Source organism: Nerophis ophidion, linkage group LG14, assembly GCF_033978795.1.
Source record: "Nerophis ophidion isolate RoL-2023_Sa linkage group LG14, RoL_Noph_v1.0, whole genome shotgun sequence".
In the NCBI taxonomy this organism is placed as follows: domain Eukaryota; kingdom Metazoa; phylum Chordata; class Actinopteri; order Syngnathiformes; family Syngnathidae; genus Nerophis; species Nerophis ophidion.
Window position 1 is genome coordinate 13,349,701 of NC_084624.1, and position 22,524 is coordinate 13,372,224.

Genomic DNA, 22,524 nt, shown 5'->3' on the forward strand with positions numbered 1-22,524 from the left:
ATGGGGGGACCTTGTGAATGACCTGCAGAGAGCTGGGACCAAAGTAACAAAGGTTACCATCAGTAACACACTACGCCGACAGGGAATCAAATCCTGCAGTGCCAGACGTGTCCCCCTGCTTAAGCCAGTGCATGTCCAGGCACGTCTGAAGTTTGCCAGAGAGCACATGGATGATACAGCAGAGGATTGGGAGAATGTCATGTGGTCAGATGAAACCAAAATGGAACTTTTTGGTATAAACTCAACTCGTTGTGTTTGGAGGAAGAAGAATACTGAGTTGCATCCCAAGAACACCACACCTACTGTGAAGCATGGGGGTGGAAGCATCATGCTTTGGGGCTTTTTTCTGCTAAGGGGACAGGACGATTGATCCGTGTTAAGGAAAGAATGAATGGGGCCATGTATCGTGAGATTCTGAGCCAAAACCTCCTTCCATCAGTGAGAGCTTTGAATGGTTGACCAAATACTTATTTTCCACCATAATTTACAAATAAATTCTTTAAAATTCCTACAATGTGAATTCCTGGATTTTTTTTTCACATTCTGTCTCTCACAGTTGAAGTGATGAAAATGATGAAAATTACAGACCTCTGTCATCATTTTAAGTGGAAGAACTTGCACAATCGGTGGCTGACTAAATACTTTTTTGCCACACTGTATGTCATCAAAACAACTTAATATTGACAAGTAACTTAAATTCCCTGAGAGGAAGAACTGGTCCGACGCAACAAAGATCACATTTGTCTTGCATCTTGAGAAAAATCAGATTAAGGAAAAAATCCGATTATGGCCATTTTGGCCTGCAGTGTAAACGCAGTCTGACACATCTCAAACTCTCGATAATTCTTCTACAATTTAGAAAGGTGAATAAAACGGACAAATTGATCTAATGTGTTTGAGCAATCTTACTAAAATGTAGTCACTTTTTCATTCAATTTATTATACCTTTTCAGTCTAACAGGTACACAACGTGCTAACTTTCATGGCTTTGTGTGTCTTAAATACTCTCCGCTCTCAAAGGAAAAAAACTGTAAAAATATTTCGGAACTACATAAAAGATTTGTAAAAGCAGAAGGAAGGTTGGGGTAGCTCAGGTCCTTCTCGGAGTTTTGGGGACATGTTTAGAAGACAGAAGGGGGCTTAACATTCAGTGGGCGTTTTCATCGTGAAGACGGCGTGCTGTTACCGTTGAAAGAAAACCTGATGGACCACAAAGTAGCGTGTTAGAACGTCGTCCCCGCCAACGGGCCGAGCCGCTCGCTACCTGCACACGCTCTCCATCATGTGCGTGACGAGGCGGTCGGAGATGCCGGGGCATGATTCCTCTGCCAGGTTGAAAGCGTTCTCCAGCTCCTCAATGGCGCCGACTCCGCCGCCGCTCGCTTCGCCGCTTCTCCCTCAGCTGGGTGTGGGAGTGGAAAGAGTGCATTCAGTAGTGTACACAATTTTGGAAATAAGACCTAAAAGGTGCTGTCCACGCATGTGGCCAACTGGGCTTAATGGAGGTATTTGCATGTTTTCTAAGGACTTCATAGGCAGAATAGAGCAGCTCACATATCCTCCATTGTAAGCTGACTTTTGATTGCATATATTTACTATTTAGAATGCATAAAAAAATTAAAACGTGTTCTTGTCTTACATAATATATACCCCGTTTCCATTTGAGTTGGGAAATTGTGTTAGATGTAAATACAAACGGAATACAATGATTTGCAAATCATTTTCAACCCATATTCAGTTGAATATGCTACAAAGACAAGATATTTGATGTTTAAACACATAAACCTTATTTTTTTGTTGTTGAAATAATTAACATAGAATTTCATGGCTGCAACACGTGCCAAAGTAGTTGGGAAAGGGCATGTTCACCACTGTGTTACATCACCTTTTCTCTTCACAACACTCAATATTAACGTTTGGGAACTGAGGAAACTAATTGTTGAAGCTTTGAAAGTGGAATTCTTTCCCATTCGTGTTTTATGTAGAGCTTCAGTCGTTCAACAGTCCGCTGTCATATTTTACGCTTCATAATGCGCCACAAATTTTTGATGGGAGTCAGGTCTGGACTGCAGGCAGGCCAGGAAAGTACCCGCACTCCTTTTTTACAAAGCCACGCTGTTGTAACACGTGCTGAATATGGCTTGGCATTGTTTAGCTGAAATAAGCAGGGGTGTCCATGAAAAAGACGGCGCTTAGATGGCAGCATATGTTGTTCTAAACCCTGTATGTACCTTTCAGCATTAATGGTGCCTTCACAGATGTGTAAGTTACCCATGCCTTGGGCACTAATGCACCCCCATACCATCACAGATGCTGGCTTTTGAACTTTGAGTCGATAACAGTCTGGATGGTTCGCTTCCCCTTGGTCCGGATGACACAATGTCGAATATTTCCAAAAACAATTTGAAATGTGGACTCGTCAGACCAGAGAACACTTTTCCAATTTGCATCAGTCCATCTTAGAGGATCTCGGGCCCAGAGAAGCTGGCAGCATTTCTGGATGTTGTTGATAAATGGCTTTCGCTTTGCATAGTAGAGCTTTATCTTGCACTTACAGATGTAGCCACGAACTGTATTAGTGACAGTCGTTTTCTGAAGTGTTCCTGAGCCCATGTGGTGATATCCTTTAGAGATTGATGTCGTTTTTTGATACAGTGCCGTCTGAGGGATCGAAGGTCACGGTCATTCAATGTTGGTTTCCGGCCATGCCGCTTACATGGAGTGATTTCTCCAGATTCTCTTAACTTTTTGATGATATTATGGACTGTAGAAGTTGAAATCCCTAAATGTCTTGCAATTGCACTTTGAGAAACATTGTTCTTAAACTGTTTGACTATTCGCTCACGCAGTTGTGGACAAAGGGGTGTACCTCGCCCCATCCTTTCCTGTGAAAGACTGAGCCTTTTTTGGGAAGCTGTTTTTATACCCAATCATGGCACCCACCTGTTCCCAATTATCCTGCACACCTGTGGGATGTTCCAAATTAGTGTTTGATGAGCATTCCTCAACTTTATCAGTATTTATTGCCACCTTTCCCAACTTCTTTGTCACGTGTTGCTGGCATCATATTGTAAAGTTAATGATTATTTGCAAAAAAAAATGTTTATCAGTTTGAACATCAAATATGTTGTCTTTGTAGCATATTCAACTGAATGAGTTGAAATTATTTGCAAATCATTGTATTCCGTTTATATTTACATCTAACACAATTTCCCAACTCATATGGAAACGGGGTTTGTAGACTCAATTCCCATAAAAGTGCACTTTCCCTTCGCACTTTAACACACATACAGGGCCACACTTTACCACGAGGCAAACACAAGTAGTGGCCTGGGGCCCTAAAATGATTACTTAAAGTTTTCTTCGATTAAAAAAAGAATTCTTTAAATTTTTGTCTTCATTTGTACGCTTGGAAATACATCTCCATGGTGAGAGAGCAGCTCAACACAGCAGTGACAAGCGAGTTAGCGCTCTGTGACAACGTTCCACCGAAAATAGTTTGTGTCAGCCCTTATAATAACAATACCACGAATACTTATTCGTCTGCCATCACTGGAAACGAGTATGATTGTCCTCCTGTTGGTGGGAACTGCCTTCAGGAGAACGCCTGTGCGTGGAATCTTTTAAAGTGCGGAGACTGGTGCACAAACTGTCCCTTAGAGACCAAGACAATTGGGGGCCCATCTTTGCTGCAGCCTTCTCCCGCCTTTGTGACCGTTGTGGAGCTTCCATGCAACCAATCGGCCCACTCCGCCGTTGAGGTCTTTTACGACGAGGGAGACGCGAAGACTCCAACGTCCCTTCTTTGCTGTGGGGAGCTGTATCCGGTGGCCAGGGAGCTGCAGGAGGCTCCAGGGAAACCCTGGCCACCCTGGAGCCTCCTGCAGCTCCCCACAGCTGCAGGAGGCTGCCGGAGCTCAGGTCTGTCGGAGGACCGCCAATGGTGCGCCTACCAGCACTTGCTTTTCTCTCGGGGTGTGCTCCCCTAGCCTTTTGTCTTCCCAGACTAACCCACAAGGCAGTGGGGCAGTGGTTGGGTGATGCCAGGGCGTGTCCACCTCTGGGGACCACTGCAGCTCCGAGACCCCCTGCCACGACTGCCTTGGGCCGCGGGGCCCGAGTTACTGTGTCCGAATATTTATTAATATTCAAGTCACCAAATGTAAATAGGGTTTCGTTGGTGGTTTTTGAATGGTTATTTATTGGATTTTATGGGCGGAATAGTGGAGCACCCAATTGACTTCCTTGTAACTTGACTTTGATTTACAAGTTAGAATGCATAAAAAAATATATATTTGTTTTCTCGTCTACTGTAATGATTGTGAAGGACAGGCTAAATTGCAAATAAAGTGCAGTTTCCCCTTGTTGTATGTGATAAATTCCAAATAAATTGCGAATCAAGTGCAGTTGCCCTTGTCGCACCTGATATGTGAGGTCACGTGCAGAGTTAGCGGACTAAAGTGAAGTGAATTATATTTATATCGCGCTTTTTTTCTAGTGACTCAATGCGCTTTTACATAGTGAAACCCAATATCTAAGTTACATTTAAACCAGTGTGGGTGGCACTGGGGGCACTTGGGTAAAGTGTCTTGCCCAAGGACACAATGGCAGTGACTAGGATGGCGGAAGCGGGGATCGAACCTGGAACCCTCAAGTTGCTGGTACGGCCACTCTACCAACCGAGCTACGCCGCCATGCAAAGTGGGTCAAGTACAGAACTTTGCTTCTTGGACTATGCACTGTCAGGAACAAGTGTGGACAAACACATGGCGTGTTCCTACTTTGGCTTACAGCAGGGAAGGGATTTCCTGGGTGGGTCTCGTGTGAGAGGAAGAGGGGGTCAATCATTTTGCGATGCAGTCTGCTGAAAATGATGGAAAGCGCCACTCTACATGGCAAATGACGCTGTTGTCTAAGTTGGAATTTCCTCTAAACACATTTGAAGACAGTGAGATCGACAGATGATCGGTGCGGCGTCTTCAGTAATGCGGACGCCGTATCGATCCGTTGTGGTGAAGAAGGAGCTGAGCCGGAAGGCAAAGTTCACAATTTACCAGTCGATCTACGTTCCCATCCACACCTCTGGTCATGAGGTTTGAGGTATGACCGAAAGGACAAGATCACGGGTACAAGCGGCCTAAATAAGTTTCCTCTCCCTTAGAGATAGGGTGAGAAGCTCTGCCATCCGGAGAGGAGCCAGATGAGGTGGTTCGGGCATCTGGTCAGGATGCCACCCGAACGCCTCTCTAGGGAGGTGTTTAGGGCACGTCCGACCGGTAGGAGGCCACGGGGAAGACCCAGGACACATCGGGAAGACTATGTCTCCCGGCTGGCCTGGGAATGCCTCGGATTCCCCGGGAAGAGCTGGACGAAGTGGCTGGGGAGAGGTAAGTGTGTGCTTCCCTGCTTAGGCTGCTACCCCTGCGACCTGACCTCGGATAAGCGGAAGAAGATGGATGGACATTTGAAAAGATTCAACATTAGAGCAAATAGTGCACACCCTCAATTCGTCACGTTGCATGTGTCAGGTAAACCGCAACAAATAGGGCCATATGAATCGCCTTCCTACTGTTCTAAATGCACTTTTAAACCCAATCCCAGTATCAAGACTACATTTTGGTAGAAGGACGTTAAAGAGACTATATTGTGCGAAATGTTACAAACAGTACAATGTCATGTTGGGACGGTCCACAAGACAGACGTACCTCTCTGAAGATGGGTGTGACCAAGGCCGACAGGCACTGTGACTTAGGTTGCCTCTTCACGGAATCTCCTGACTTGAAGACAGCATGAGTGGAATGTGTGAAATATTTGTGGTGTTAGCGTTGTGTGTGTCCTACCTCTGAGTCGGTGTGTGTGTAGCCCTGCTGTAACTTGTTCATAGTGCTGGGTCTGACGGTGGGGAAGGTCCACATGGGGCAGGAATCCACGTCGCCGTCGCCGTCCCTGCACGCAGAAACATGGCCCGGCTTCAAGAGCACTGATAGAACAGGATGAAGAAAGCATCCAGCAGACAACACCAAGATTACAGATGATCACTTCTACACACATGATCTACTCCGCTCTGAGTGTTACTTTTGGAAATATACATGACCTTGTTTTGAAAAAATTATTGATATTTTGGAAGTCCAAAGCTCTCTTTGACCATAAGACAAAAGAACCAATGTTGTAATGGCGGCATGGAGCCAAGTGATCAGTCAGCATTAACAGCACTGGTGAGTTGATTCCTTGATTGTAGACAAGAGTGCAACACTAACTTCTTCACCAAGCATTTGATTTGAACTTCATGAAAAAGACTGAAAACAAGCCAGGGGTCTGAGGGGCCGCAGGTCCCCGGCGATGCTGTAGTAAAAGTCATCACGTCAATCAATCAATAAATGTTTATTTATATAACCCTAAATCACAAGTGTCTCAAAGGGCTGCACAAGCCACAACGACATCCTTGGTTCAGATCCCCCATGTCTGCCACAATCATGTGTGTTCTTAAATGTGTGTTCCAAGTCAGAACTAGGAGTGTCCCGATCCAATATTGATCCAAAATTGATATCAGATATCAGAAATCAGCTTATGTTACCCTGCGTTCTGTCCAGAAACCTACATTCCAGGAACTTACAAGAGCTTATTAGTGATTACCAGAGATCAAAAAAAGTCTGCCGGCTTTAGAGCGTTTTCTATTCGGGCTGTGGTACTCTGGAATGCCCTACCAGAAAAAGTTAGAGATGCAGTAGAAGCATTTACGTCCCATCTTAAAACTAATCTATGAACTCTAGCATTTAAATAGACTCTTTTTTTAGACCATTTGACCTGCCGCTGCTCTCTCTTTTTGGCCGTCCTCTCATTCTTGCCCACCCTGAGACCTTGGGGGGCAGGAGTGTGTATATATTTTCAAGTATTTCTTATATAAATAATTTGTTCATGAATGAGTATATCCGTTCGGCCACCGAGTTCAATAGAGAAGTCTGATCTACAAAATGTGCAGGCAGCATACTCCTTCCCCTTCGAGCTGCCCTGGATGAACTCAAATTATTTTTTCCAATCATTTTGAAACTTGCAAGCATACGACTTCTTCTTACTCGTCGTCGCCATGTCTCTCCATCGTTCTTCTGCTTAGTTTCTGTTATGTTTTTGGACATTACTACTTGCCGTAGTTTTAAAGCAATGCATGATGAGAATACGGATGTTGTGTGTCAGTGTATTAACGTGCTGGCTGGAATAAACACACGCTGAGAAATAGCTCCATGCCTGCCTACTTTATGGGTTATAGAAAAACCTATGGATAATGGAGACATATAATAGTCTCATTTTCAAGTGAGAGAGGACACTAAAGGCGGTGCCTTTAAGGCACGCCCCCAATATTATTGGTTGAAATCTGGAGAAATTTGGGAGAATGGTTGCGCCGGGAGATTTTCGGGAGGGGCACTAAAATTTGTGAGTCTCCCAGGAAAATTGGGAGGGTTGGCAAGTATGCCTCCTCTCCTTTACCAGATGGCCACGGATAATCCTCTGACAGATACCAGTCTGTAGGATGTGCTAACTGTTCAACGCCATGACCCACTCCTACGCGCCTGTACTCCCCCCCCCCCCCCCCCCCCAACAGACTGGACTCTCACGTTATCATGAATGGATCCATGTGGTTTATTCAGCCCTTCAAGGTACCTGTGATTAAGGGCTCTATAAATGAACTTTGATTGAAGTGCTCCATCTAAGTGTACCCAATAAATTGGCCCGTAGGTTGTGCGACCATGTTGCTCAAAGACTCACATGTCAGAGTCATCAGAGCTGGACTCATCCCCGTGACCCTCGGACTTCCAGCGGCGGTAGCGGTCGATGAGCTCAGTCAGATAAGCCGTCTTCTTGGTGTAGCGGGTGATGTATTTGTGCTTCAGCAGCTCCTTGGCTGTTGGTCTCTACGACACATTTGAAGATGAAGATTCATGTGGCCGGCATCGAATGACTCTTTGAAGGGATTTGAATCCTATTTGATTATTTCAGCGAGTGCTTGACAAATTACAGCATGCATGTAGAGTGGAATGACAGTTCGTGTGTAAGCCCTAGTTTGATTCCGGACTTTACTCACAAAACGGGGGTCTTTGTTGAGACAGGCCTCCACAAACTCTTTGAAAGGCTTGCTGTAAGGTCCGTCCAGGGTTGGTGGAGTATTTTTAGGAATGAGGAAGAGGACCCTCATGGGGTGTAAGTCAGAGTTGGGAGGTTCTCCTTTCGCCAGCTCGATGGCCGTAATACCCAGCGACCAAATATCGGCCTGAAAGAGGAGAAAAACTACGTTAAAGCTTGGTGGATCGCCACGGAAACATTGGGTGCACTTGCACAATCTAATGTACAACTCAGCTGAAGCAAAGTCATGTCTTAGAAGTCATGTTTTACCAACATGATGGTTGTGGTCTGCACTGCATCATACCTTATGATTACACTTGGACCGCCACAGAACGATAGCCGCTTAAAACCCTATTTTTAAAAAAAACATTTTACTAAAAAATGTCTATCTGTTCCTTTTTCAACCTTTGACGTTGATATATAATTATTTTTTAAATTACATTTTAATTGTCTTTTCTCGGCTCCGTAGCACTTTGAGATGCTAAAAATATAAGTGTTTTACGGAAGAAAATTAACTCTTATCATGAGGGAACCTTATTTTTTCAAGATTTCCGATAATGGCTTTATTGCTGATATCCGATATTCAGATATTGTCCAACTCTTAATTACCGATTCCGATATAAACCAATACGGATATATACAGTTGTGGAATATAACACATTATTATGCTTAATTTTGCTGTGATGCCCCGCTGGATGCATTAAACAATGTAACAAGTTTTCCAAAATAAATACTCAAGTAATGGAAAAAAAATGCCAACATGGCACTGCCATATTTATTATTGAAGTAACTCAGTGCATTTTTTTTTTAAAGTGCCTCAAAACAGTACCTTGAAATTTGGGACATGCTCTCCCTGAGAAAGCATGAGGAGGTAGAGGTGGGCGGGGGGTGTAGGGGGTATCGGTTGTATATTGTAGCGTCCCAGGAGAGTTAGTGCTGCAAGGGGTTCTGGGTATTTGTTCTGTTGTGTTTATGTTTTGTTACGGTGCGGATGTTCTCCCGAAATGTGTTTGTCGTTCTTGTTTGGTGTGGGTTCACAGTGTGCCGCTTTTTTGTAACAGTGTTAAGGTTGTTTGTACGGCCACCCTCAGTGTGACCTGTATGGCTGTTGACCAAATATGCCTTGCATTCACTTGTGTGTGTGAAAAGCCGTAGATATTGTGACTGGTCCGGCACGCAAAGGCAGTGCCTTTAAGGTTCATTGGCACTCTGTACTTCTCCTTACGTCTGTGTACCACTCCGTACAGCGGCATTTTAAAAACTCATCCATTTTAGGTTTGAAACCAATAACGATAATTTCTGATATTACATTTTAAAACATTTATCGGCCGATAATATCGGCAGTCCGATATTATCGGACATCTCTACTTTTTTCAGATTTGGTGTGTTACGGATAGTTGGACTGTCTGTGAAGCCTGTTTTTAGGAATGGCCGACATTGGTAAAAAATCATACCAACACAACACAAACTATATACTACTGCCATCCAATGTCTCGGATTTTATCATTCAAGATATAACAACTGGAAAGCATGTGTCATTTTCACCTCTATTTTTCATGTTGCAGTAAAAAATAGATTTTATTAGCAGAATCAAATTATATTTTAATAACACAAAAAAGTACCGAAAATTGGTACCGTTTAGTACCCGTATTGTAACTGTATCGGTTCAAATAAGAACGGTACCCTTCCCCAATGTTACATCACTTTTGCCTTGCAATTGTCCCTTCAACTATTATGGGTGTCATTTTAGACCCAACACTTGGCTTTAAAAAACATATAAAACAAATGTGCCATAGTCTTAAATAAAACATAGAAACGTTCAAATCTATCAGGAATTCATTAACTCTGGAGGCAGCTCAAACTTATTTTGATGTCCCGTTTTTAGTCGCAGGCCCTGCGATGAGGTGGTGACTTGTCCAGGGTGTACACCGCCTTCCGCCCGATTGTAGCTGAGATAGGCACCAGCGCCCCCCGCGACCCCAAAGGGAATAAGCGGTAGAAAATGGATGGATGGATGTTGGTCGCAGGCAAGCAAAATAACACTGAGGCCATTGGAAACTTTGCACAATCGCTCAAAATCCTTGACCGAAAACCACAACACCACCAACACCGTTTTGTTCTCCAAAAATATAGATTGTTAAACTTAGCTAACATTCAAAGATTAGCATCAATACGAATGGCCCATTGAATCCTACATAACACTGCACCAGCGCCACTTGAACACTTTGTCCAGTTTACATCTGCTGTGACAACTAGAAATATACAAGCCTCCACCAGGGGGCAGTGTAGTGTACCCAGATGTAAAACATATTTTGCACAATCAGCCTTTTCATATAAAGCCATAAAGGAATGGAACGACCTCACAACAAACATGAAAAGTCTAACAGATTATTCTTCATTCACATTTGAAGTTAAAAAGAGGCTTTGCGCAATCAAAGGTGCTAACACGGTCACTAAGGTGGCCACCATGTTTGACATGTCAACTTAATTTGAATCATATTTATCCATGAGAGCATTTTTGTTGTAAATTGTGAGGTGTGTCAGTTAAAATCATGGTTGTTTTTACAAATGACGAAAGATGTGAAAAAGAGCATGTATTGTCTTTATGTGATGATGTAAATGAGGTTTTGGTTGTATTGTATATTAAGTATGTGTCCATGAAAGGGCATTTTATGACTTTTCTTAATTTGATTACATGCAATGGTATGATTTTATTGTCATAATTTTATTGCATGATTTTTGTATCCCTTTAATTTAGGTAGTCAAGGACTGCAGATGGAAACTAGCTATTTAGCTATAATCTGGTACAGAACATATCTGTCTTTGAGCTTAATGTTTCTGTCCATTGTCCCTTCAAATAAAGAGTAAACTAATTATTGTATAAGAAACATAACTCTGTTCACTATGTTAGATGTGAAAAATTACAAAGATAATGAACATTAAACCTTAAAGTAAATGAAGTAATACATTCAACAGTATGAAATAAAATGAAAGAGAAATTGCCGTAATTCTGGCACCAAAACCAACAGCCATAGAGACGGTTCATGAATGCACCTTGCTGGCCATAACCACGATTGGTGCATAACAAACAAATGTGTTTTTTTCACACACAGAACTGATGTTTCATGTTGGTGGTTTACTTCAAGTGACACGTCCACACAGCGTTTCCTCACCTTGAAGTCGTAGGCCGACTGTTTGATGACTTCTGGCGCCATCCAGAAAGGTGTGCCCACAAATGTGTTCCTCTTAATTTGAGTGTCTGTCAACTGCCCTGCCACGCCGAAATCTGCCAGTTTCACATCGCCCTGCTCTGACAAGAGCACGTTGGCAGCTGGAGAAAAAAGAAGGAGCTAGTATTAGGAGAAATTAAGTGTGGATTTCTTTTTGTTTAGCACTGATGTTCTTCTGACCTTTAATGTCTCTGTGAATCTTTCTTTCCGAGTGCAAATACTCCAACCCTTTCAAGATTTCCCGCAATATTGTGGCAATGTACGTCTCTTCAAGAGGCCCTGGGCGGAGCTAGAGTGAAAAGGAACGGTTTTGCTTTTAGATTTGAGAAGTAAACATTGTAATGTTGCAAGAAAAGACATCTTAGCCCAGTGATTCTTAACTATAGCTAACTTAACTATAACCATTGTTGGACCGCAAAAATAAATGTTTTGCAGCGATACTCAAGTTGTAATTAGAGATGTCCGATAATATTGGAATGCCGATATTATCGGCCGATAAATTATTTTAAAATGTAATATCGGAAATTATCGGTATCGGTTTCAAAAAGTAAAATTTAGGACTAAAACGCCACTGTACGGAGTGATACACAGACGTAGGGAGAAGTACAGAGCGCCAATAAACCTTAAAGGCAATTACATTGCGTGCCGGCCCAATCACATAATATCTAGGGCTTTTCCCACACACAAGTGAATGCAAGGCATACTTGGTCAACAGCCATACTGGTCACACTGAGGGTGGTCGTGTAAACAACTTTAACACTTACAAATATGCGCCACACTGTGAACCCACACCAAACAAGAATGACAAAACATTTCGGGAGAACATCCGCACCGTAACACAACAGAACAAATACCCAGAAGCCCTTTCAGCACTAACTCTTCCGGGATGCTACAATATACACCTCCCGCTACACCCTACAGCTACATCAACCCCGCTGCCCCTACCTCGCCCACCTCAACCTCCTCATGCTCTCTCAGGGAGAGCATATCCCAAATTCCAAGCTGCTGTTTTGAGGCATGTTAAAAAAAAAATAATGCACTTTGTGACTTCAATAATAAATATGGCAGTGCCATGTTGGCATTTTTTTCCATAACTTGAGTTGATTTATTTTGGAAATCTTTATCACATTGTTCAATGCATCCAATGGGGCATCACAACAAAATTAGGCATAATAATGTGTTAATTACACGACTGTATGTATCGGTATCGGTTGATATCGGAATTGGTAATTAAGAGTTGGACAATATCGGAATACCAGCAAAAAAGCCATTATCGGACATCTCTAATTATAATACACTTTTCCACCAATTGTGGCAGGAATGATAATATCAAACAAACAGAGGAAGTCTGAGGCTAAAGTCATAGAAAACTTTCAGAAGCGCAAACACTGTGACTAAAGTGGTGAAGCTGTATTTTCAATTGCACTTTAATTTTATTGACAGTTTATTTCAGAAACATATTCCTTATTAATTTAGTTTATTTTAACGCAAGACATTTGTATGCAAATGCATTTTTCGTCAGTTATTCATGAGTCCCTTCTTATGTAGTACATTTAGTTAGTGCTTATTTTTCTAATCAGCCTGGCCTAAGCCTAAGGTTTTTTTGTGATAAATAATAAAATAATCATTGTGATTAAAACAGGGTTTCATATTACTTTTTAAGGTAGTAAACTGTAAGTAGGTCAGATATAATTATTAAATACAATTAAAATCAAGAGTAAGATTACTAATTCAGTGTTAGTATTTGAGTGGGGCCCCGGTCCCTTCTGTAGTGGAACATTTTGGAACCCCTGTCTTACCAGATCCAATGCAGATCCTCCTCCTAAATATTCCATGATAATCCAAAGCTTGGTCCCCTGGTAGACAGAATCCAGAGAACATGATGAGTTTTTCAAGGAATCAAGTATATCTCGCACATGTCTTACAATATCTCTCTTTAAAAAGACAATACTACAGAAATTCTACGTACCCTTAAGAGTAGTCAATGTACAGCTTGTCCAGCAGTACAGACTTACTATCAAATAGAGCCATTATCGTGTAAACAGATGACAACACATGTGAGTGAGTACTAATATACAGTGGGGCAAAAAAGTATTTAGTCAGCAACCAATTGTGCAAGTTCTCCCACTTAAAATGATGACAGAGGTCTGTAATTTTCATCATAGGTACACTTCAACTGTGAGAGACAGAATGTGAGAAAAAAAAATCCTGGAATTCACATTGTAGGAATGTTAAAGAATTTATTTGTAAATTATGTTGGAAAATAAGTATTTGGTCAACCATTCAAAGCTCTCACTGATTTGGAAGGAGGTTTTGGCTCAAAATCTCACGATACATGGCCCCATTCATTCTTTCCTTAACACGGATCAATCGTCCAGTCCCCTTAGCAGAAAAACAGCCACAAAGCATGATGTTTCCACTCCCATGCTTCACAGTAGGTATGGTGCTCTTGGGATGCAACTCAGTATTCTTCTTCCTCCAAACACGACGAGTTGAGTTTATACCAAAAAGTTCTATTTTGGTTTCATCTGACCACATGACATTCTCCCAATCCTCTGCTGTATCATCCATGTATCCATTTTGGTATAAACTCAAATTGTCGTGTTTGGAGGAAAAAGAATACTGAGTTGCATCCCAAGAACACCATCTTTGTAGCATATTCAACTGAATATGGGTTGAAAATGATTTGCAAATCATTGTGTTCCGTTTATATTAACATCTAACACAATTTCCCAACTCATATGGAAACGGGGTTTGTACAAACAATTTTAGCACTTGTCATTTGGACATTTGCAGATCAGGCACTTATTGTGAGACATAGACACTTGCTATGCCAGACATTCAGACAATATTGGCTGTGCGCTCATTGTGAGTGGACAGCATGGCTACCCTGCTTTACAAGCTGTACACTGACTACTCGAAGTTCAAGCCAAGTTGTATTTCTGTACTATGGTCTCCTTTAGTGTATTTAATAAAAGCATTTAGCAGATAACAGGTGCAAAGTCATCCTACCTTTAGGTAAGAGCCATAATACTTAGTGACAAACGGACTGTCACACTGGCTCAGCACCGTGATCTCCTGTTGAATGTCTTCGATCTCGTCCTCCGCCTCTTCCAGGTCAATGATTTTAATGGCCACCACCTCTTTCGTGCGGTTGTTGATGCCTTTGTAGACCTCTCCAAAGGAACCCTTCCCAATGCGCTCTTGCTTGGTGAAGTACTCTTCAGGATCCAACCGGGAATTCTGGTCCAGTCACAGCAAAAATGATAGAATTACTTTATAAACAGCTGACAACTTATTGTTTTTTGTTCTTCCACACTAATCATTGGAATGAATAAATCCACTGTGTATGCAATTGTATTCCTTTCTATTTTTTATTTCCCTCTGTGTTTTGACGTGCGCCGTAAACGCCATGGTAACCGAGCTAATAAACTCATTACAGGCGTCTCCTGCTGGGACACATTAACAGCATGTGCCAAAGGCAAACAGGCAATATAATGGGTGTGATTGAGCATTATGAAAATAAAGGACAATGTTCAAACGCACACTTTTAAAATTTAAAACACATGTCCTTATTTTGTATGTACAGTGATACCTCAAATTAAGAGTGCCACAACTAAAGAGTGTTTTGAGGTATGAGCTGTCTCTCGGGTAATTCAACAAAAATTTGAGGTACAAGCATCCCAGCCAATAGTTAACATGGATATTGATTTGAGATTCAAGTGTTTTGAGTTAAGATATCAATCAATCAATCAATGTTTATTTATGTAGCCCTATATCACGAGTGTCTCAAAGGGCTGCACAAGCCACAACAACATCCTCGGTTCAGAGCCCACAAAAGGGCAAGAAAAAACTCACAACCCAGTGGGATGTCAATATGAATGACTATGAGAAACCTTGGAGAGGACCGCAGATGTGGGTGACCCCCTCCGTTGTAGGGGAGACCGGATGCAATGGACGTCGAGTGGGTCTAGCATAGGGCTGGGCGATATATCGATATATACGATATATCGCGGGTTTGTCTCTGTGCGATATAGAAAATGACTATATCGTAATATTCAAGTATACGTTCTCACGCAGGACTTTTAGCTGCAGGCGTACACTTCAGGCTCTCCTGGCCCTTTCCTGTGTCTCCTCGCAGACAATCAGGCGCACATTTGTCACAAACTGTCACGTCATACGTCACATACACGCTAGAGATGCGCGGATAGGCAAGTATATCATCCGCAACCGCATCACCAAAGTCGTCATCCACCCGCCGTCCACCCAAACCAACATTTTATCAGGACCGTACCCGCCCGCCAACCGCCTGCTGAAATACATCAGCGGTCAGCCGCCTTTACCACTCACAGAGCTTTTTTAAACATGTTTCACAGAGTAATGAAGTCAATTGGAGCCGCTAACGTTCTCGCGACTATCCAATAGCGTTCATCCTGATGACAAGAATATGAGCGTGCTGTGCTGTGAAGCCATTGCCTTAAACACCTTCAACAACATGTACGAACCGATTGTTGGTCCGGCAACATGTTGTGTGCAGCTTACGCAATTACACGTACAAGATTGAAAGGCATACTGGGTGATACAGAGTACACTGATGGTTGTGATATAAACAACTTTAACACTTACTAATATGCGCCACGCTGTGAAGCCACACAATACAAGATTGACAAACACATTTTGGGAGAACATCCTCACAGTAACACAACATAAACGCAACACAACAAATACCCACAATCCTTTGTATCCGTGACATTTCCTGAATATATTTTACTCCCCCGCGCCCCTAACCCCGCCCACCTTACCGACGCAAGGGGGGGGAAGAGGTGGCGGTGTTTGCTGCTAGCGGGGTGTATAAAATAGTCAGGAATCGTCATGAATACATAGGATTCTGGGTATTTGTTGTGTTGAGTTTATGTTGTGTTACTGGGAGGATGTTCTCCCGAAATGTGTTTGTCGTTCTTAATTGGTGTGGCTTCACAGCATGGCGCATATTACTAAGAGTGTTAAAATTGTTTATATCACAACCATTAGTGTACTCTGTGTCACCCAGTATGCCTTGCAGTCGTGTGCTGGACTGACAAGCAGATCGTACATGTTGAAGAAGGGGACAAAGCCAATGGCACGCCCTAATACTTATTATCTGGGTGACTGCCGGCAGACATTCAAGACAATAATAGCGTCTCCTATTATCTTCTTCGCTTTATGACACGGATCTTAAATGGCTCTTTGGATGGCAAAGGATACCGGTCCCAGAACCATGTATATCAAATATTTCCGGATGGGTTAACCGCCACCCGCCCGAATCTAATTAAAATCTATTTTTTCGTCCTGTCAACCGCCCGACCCGCGGTTTATCCGCGGACTCCGCGGATGAGACCGCAAACCGCGCATCTCTAATACACGCCCTCGCCCAGCAGAGAGCTAGCGGCGTGGCTAACGTTAGCTGCTAACGTAGCCGTACGAGAGAAAGATGGTGCGGATCTGGTAACAAATGAAGGAAGACTTAATCTCCAAGAATAACAGCAGGGTTTCCATCCTCTGGCGGTGGTTCGGCTTCAAGTGGGAATATGTCAAACAGACAACCGTAATTTTTCAAGTGTGGGGGGGAAAGCGTTGCTATAAAAAGTAGCATTACCGCTAATATGTAGCATCATTTGTAAAGTCACTCACTAGAGGATGAAGAGAATTTCATAACCTTAGTGACATACTACATAGTGAAGGACGAGTAAACCCAATTCTTCAGAGTTTGCACTGGCTCCCTGTTCATTTTAGAATTGATTTTAAAACATTGCTGTTTGTTTTTAAATCTTTACATAGACTGGCACCTCAGTATATCTCGGACCTCATCCAAATTTACACTCCTGCGCGCGCTCTGAGGTCTGAGAGCCAGCTCCAGCTCGTAGTGCCCAAGACGAGACATAAAACCAGGGGAGACAAGGCCTTCTATGTGGTCGGCCCTAAGCTCTGGAACACTCTGCCCCTCCATGTTCAAACTGCTTCCACAGTGGAGTGTTTTAAAGGCCTACTGAAATGATATTTTCTTATTGAAACGGGGATAGCAGGTCCATTCTATGTGTCATACTTGATCATTTTGCGAGATTGACATATTTTTGCTGAACGGAGTTAGTAGCGAACATCGACGATAAAGTTCGCAACTTTTAGTCGCTAATAGAAAAGCCTTGCCTTTACCGGAAGTCGCAGACGATGACATCACATGTTGATGGCTCCTCACATTGTTTTTAATGGGAGCCTCCAGCAGCAAGAGCTATTCGAACCGAGAAAATGACAATTTCCCCATTAATTTGAGCGAGGTTGAAAGATTTGTGTTTGAATATATCGATAGCGACGGACTAGAAAAAAGCTAAAATAATAAATCAAGTAAAAAAAAAAAAAAAACGCGATTGCATTGGGACAGATTCCGATGTTTTTAGACACATTTACTAGGATAATTCTGGGAAATCCCTTATCTTTCTATTGTGTTGCTAGTGTTTTAGTGAGTAAAATAGTACCTTATAGTCAGAGGGTGTGTTGAGGCCAGTGTCTGAGGGAAGTCGACGGCAGCAGTATGGGCGGCACAAGCTCAGCTGGTCTCCGGTAAGTGCCGACTTTTTACCACAATTTTCTCACCGAAACCTGCTGGTTGACATTCGGTTGGGATCCATGTTCGCTTGACCGCTCTGATCCATAGGAAAGCTTCACCTCTGGGAATTTTAAACAAGGAATCACCATGTGTTTGTGTGGCTAAAGGCTAAAGCTTCCCAACTCCATCTTTCTACTTTGACTTTTCCAATATTAAAGGCCTACTGAAACCCACTACTACCGACCACGCAGTCTGATAGTTTATTAATCAATGATGAAATATTAACATTGCAGCACATGCCAATACGGCCTTTTTAGTTTTCTAAATTGCAATTTTAAATTTCACGGGACTTTTTTCTTGAAAACGTCGCGTAATGATGATGTGTACGCTTGACGTCACGGGCTGGTAGGAAATATGAGCGCTGCGCACACACACAGCTAAAAGTCGTCTGCTTTAACCGCATAATTACACAGTATTTTGGAGATCTGTGTTGCTGAATCCTTTGCAATTTGTTCAATTAATATTGGAGAAGTCAAAGTAGAAAGATGGAGTTGGGAAGCTTTAGCCACACAAACACATGGTGATTCCTTGTTTAAAATTCACGGAGGTTAAACTTTACTATGGATCACAGCGAACATGGATCCCAACCGAATGTCAACCAGCAGGTTTCGGTGAAAAAATTGTGGTAAAAAGTCGCTTCTTACCGGATATCAGCTGAGCTTGCGCCGCCCGTACAGCTGCCGTCGACTTCCCCCAGAGACTGGCGTCAACACACCTGTGGACACACCCCTCCAACTATCAGGTACTGTTAAACTCACTAAAACACTAGCAACACAATAGGAGGATAAGGGATTTCCCAGAATTATCCTAGTAAATGTGTCTAAAAAACATCAGAACCCGTCCCAGTGCAATCGCGTTTTTGTTTTTTTTTTTTCCTAGTCCGTCGCTATCAATTTCCTCAAACACGAATCTTTCATCCTCGCTCAAAATTAATGGGGAAATTGTCGTTTTCTCGGTCCGAATAGCTGTTTTTGTTGGAGGCTCCCATTAAAATCAATATGAATATGTGAGGAGCCATCAACATGTGACGTCATCGTCTGCAACTTCCGGTAAAGGCAAGGCTTTTCTCTTAGCACCGAAAGTTGCGAACTTTATCGTAAATGTTCTCTACTAAATCCTTTCAGCAAAAATATGGCAATATTACGAAATGATCAAGTAGGATACATAGAATGGACCTGCTATCCCCGTTTAAATAAGAAAATCTCATTTCAGTAGGCCTTTAATTCAACAAATTGCAAAAGATTCAGCAGCACAGATGTCCAAAATACTGTGTAATTATGCGGTTAAAGCAGACGACTTTTAGCTGTGTGTGTGTGTGCGCAGCGCTAATATTTCCTAACAGTCCGTGACGTCACGCGTACACGTCATCATTCCGCGACGTTTTCAACAAGAAACTCCTGAGAAATCTAAAATTGCAATTTAGTTAACTAAAAAAGCCGTATTGGCACGTGTTGCAATGTTAATATTTCATCATAGATGTATAAACTATTAAACTGCGTGGTCGGTAGTAGTGGGTTTCAGTAGGCCTTTAAGTCTCGTCTTAAGACCCACTTTTGTTCTTTGGCTTTTAACACTACATGAGTTGTGTGGCCCTCTGTCCTCTGTTGTCCTCTGTGTTTTTTTATACTTTTTGATTTCTATTTTACTTTTTTAATTGCATTTTCCCTTTAAAATTGTTTTTAATCATATTTATTTGTATATTGTTTTATATTTATTTTTTGTTTTTAATCAGTCATTGGTGGGGCATAATATTGTTTTTAATATTGTTTTTAACATGGCTGTACAGCACTTTGGAAACGTTCTTGTTGTGTAAAGGGGAACATTTACACAATTTCAGAAGGGTTAAAACCAATAAAAATCAGTTCCCAGTGGCTTATTTTTTTTATTTTTTATTTTTTTCAAAATTTTACCCATCCCGGAATATCCCTAAAAAAAGCTTTAAAGTGCCTGATTTTCGCTATCTGTGAAGCCATCGTCCATTTTCCTGTGACATCATCCAGTGATGCCAAGACGGATAGAACAGCAAGATATAGCGACATTAGCTCGGATTCAGACTCGGATTTTAGCGTCTTAAGCGATTCAACAGATTACGCATGTATTGAAACGGATGGTTGGAGTATGGGGGCAGATAGCAAAAACGAAATTGAAGAAGAAACTGAAGCTATTGAGCGAATGTTTGCCATGGTTGCCTTAGCGTCCCTGGTAAAATGTGCAGACCAACGACCGGAAGTTTCGCATCTTGTGACACTGGATCAACTTAAATCCATCGATTGGTAAGTGTTTGTTTGGCATTAAATGTGGGTGGAGGGAAACACTGGATGTAAATATAGTTTCAAATGTACATACAACTAGCCTAAATAGCATGTTAGCAGTGATTAGCTGGCAGTCATGCCGCGACCAAATATGTCTGATTAGCACATAAATCAACAACATCAACAAAACTCACCTTTGTGAATTTGTTGACTTTATCGTTGGAAATGCATCTGCAGGTTATCCATACATCTCTGTGCCATGTCTGCCTTAACACCGCCGGTAAAATATGCAGACACTCCGGCACATTCAATGGGAGTCTGGCGGCAGATTTCTTTGACTCTATCGTTGGAAATGCATCTGCTTTGAGTGTCGCAGGATACCCACAGAGTCTTGCAATCTCTGTAGTAGCATAGCTTTCGTCGGTAAAGTGTGCGGAACAAACGACTGAGCATTTCGTCGGCTTTCCCCACACCCTTGTATTTTGAACAAATTTCGTCCAATTTCTTGCCACTTTCGCATCTTTGGGCCAGTGGTGCAACCAGAGAAGAGGACTGTTGACAAACTAGTGAGCATCCTGGATGATGCCAGTCACCCTCTGCATAGCGTTATCAGTAGCCAGAGGAGCCTGTTCAGTTCTAGACTGCTTCATCCCAAGTGCAGGACTAATAGACTCAAAAACTCCTTTGTCCCACACGCCATTAGACTGTACAACTCCTCTCTGGGGCGGGGGGCGGGGGGTACAAGGATGACAGGGGATGCAAAACAATAACAGTGCAATACGTTTTCATAACATGGTCACTACTGCCTACTTTGTCTTGTTATATTCTTATTTTACTGTTATATTTGTATTCTCATTGTTGCTTTTTAGTTTTTATTCTTATTGTAAAATGTCTCTATTTTGTTTCCATTTAAACCCCCATTATTTACTTTTATTTAAATTGATCTCAACTCTGTACACTGCTGCTGGAATTTTAATTTTCCTGAAGGAACTCTCCTGAAGGAATCAATAAAGTACTATCTATCTATCTATCTATCTATTGAATCCCTCCTTGTAAGTGTTGTTACACCCTCCGACAACACACCGACGAGGCATGATGTCTCCAAGGTTCCAGAAAATAGACGAAAAACGGAAAATAACAGAGCTGAGACGCCATTACCTAGGTAATGGCGTCATCGCTTCGAGAGCGATAAATAGAAAGGCGTTTAATTCGCCAAAATTCACCCATTTAGAGTTTGGATATCGATTAAAAAAATATATAGTCTTTTTTCTGCAACATCAAGGTATATATTGAAGCTTACATAGGTCCGGTGATAATGTTCCCCTTTAAATGTGCTATATAAATAAAGTGGAGTGGATTGATTGGATTGGGATCCCCCGGGAGGAGAAGGACGAAGTGGCTGGGGAGGGGGAAGTCTGGGCTTCCCTGCTTAGGCTGCTGCCCCCGCGACCCGACCTCGGATAAGCGGAAACTAGATTTGGCTTGTGGGCCACTTTTATTAGTTTGCTTCGTGCATAAAACATACATCTTATTGCATGTTTATTACTAATGTAGGCACAATTAAGAGCTTATTACACCAATGTTAGGCTGTGTATAGACTTGACACGATCCTTTCATACTTGTAGGTTGTTTATAATACATTTTTGTCGCCTTGTCCTGACAGTGTGTGTGAAGATCATATACGCACCTGGTTCTGCATGTCTCGTAGGTGTGCCATGTTTTCTTCACCTAGAATATCCCCAGGAAGGCCACTATTATATGTTTCAGAGAGTACCAATATGTCCTTGAAGTATTCTTCCTCTCCTCGTCAATGTCTAGGAAGCTAGCTCGGTGGCTAGCCAACAAGATAAACACCCAGCCGGGCTTTTTAACTGGGCTGTCACTCCGTCTTCGGCCTCCTCCGAGCCAACAGCCCTGCTACCCACCAAGTTATTCACTGAGACATTCCATTCATGTCCGCATTTGTGGACAAAACGAAGAATATTCCTCCGGAGTTGGCTATTTTTTTTAATTCATTTCACGACGCGTCCAGTCCCGTTGTTCAGTAGCTTGAGGACAAAAATAATGGCTCAGGTGAAGGACGCATGCGCAGCTTTTTTTTTTAAACAGTGGGATTGTGGGATATGTTGTCTAATTCATGGTAGCCTGGAGGTCCCGTAACGATTTTTTTTAAATACAAATAGAGCAATTTATATTTTGTCTGCCTATAATGAATATGATAGTTCACAAAACGAATGCTATTCCTCCGGAGTTGGCAATTTTTTTTAATTCATTACACTACACGTCC

At 42.2% G+C, this 22,524-nt stretch overlaps 1 protein-coding gene across 3 annotated transcripts; it reads right to left on the reverse strand.

The window, feature by feature from the left end:
* Nucleotides 1-919: 919 nt before the first annotated feature.
* On the reverse strand, nt 920-22,314 carry stk25b (serine/threonine kinase 25b). Of its 3 annotated transcripts, none has more exons than XR_009809537.1 (11): nt 21,925-22,311; nt 14,358-14,588; nt 13,145-13,201; nt 11,526-11,634; nt 11,289-11,446; nt 8,078-8,263; nt 7,762-7,907; nt 5,841-5,946; nt 5,706-5,777; nt 1,265-1,402; nt 920-1,200 (listed from the first exon to the last, which is right to left on the reverse strand). XR_009809537.1 is itself a non-coding variant. In XM_061919881.1 (11 exons), the coding sequence occupies exons 1-11, from the start codon at nt 21,952-21,954 to the stop codon at nt 1,161-1,163; spliced, it is 1,272 nt and encodes a 423-aa protein (XP_061775865.1). In that variant the 5' UTR covers nt 21,955-22,314; the 3' UTR covers nt 920-1,160. The 3 variants fall into 3 exon arrangements, 1 of the variants encoding a protein (XP_061775865.1); XR_009809538.1 differs by having other exon boundaries at nt 1,262-1,402; XM_061919881.1 differs by having other exon boundaries at nt 1,265-1,397; nt 5,702-5,777; nt 21,925-22,314.
* Nucleotides 22,315-22,524: the final 210 nt, after the last annotated feature.

Coding starts and splice junctions, on each gene's coding strand:
- stk25b (XM_061919881.1), bottom strand. CDS start 21,954: ATGGCACACCTACGAGACATGCAGAACCAG. Junction 13,202..14,357: donor ATTATGGCTCTTACCTAAAG/GTAGGATGACTT, acceptor TCTGTCTACCAG/GGGACCAAGCTTTGGATTAT. Junction 7,908..8,077: donor TCAACAAAGACCCCCGTTTT/GTGAGTAAAGTC, acceptor AATGTGTCGTAG/AGACCAACAGCCAAGGAGCT.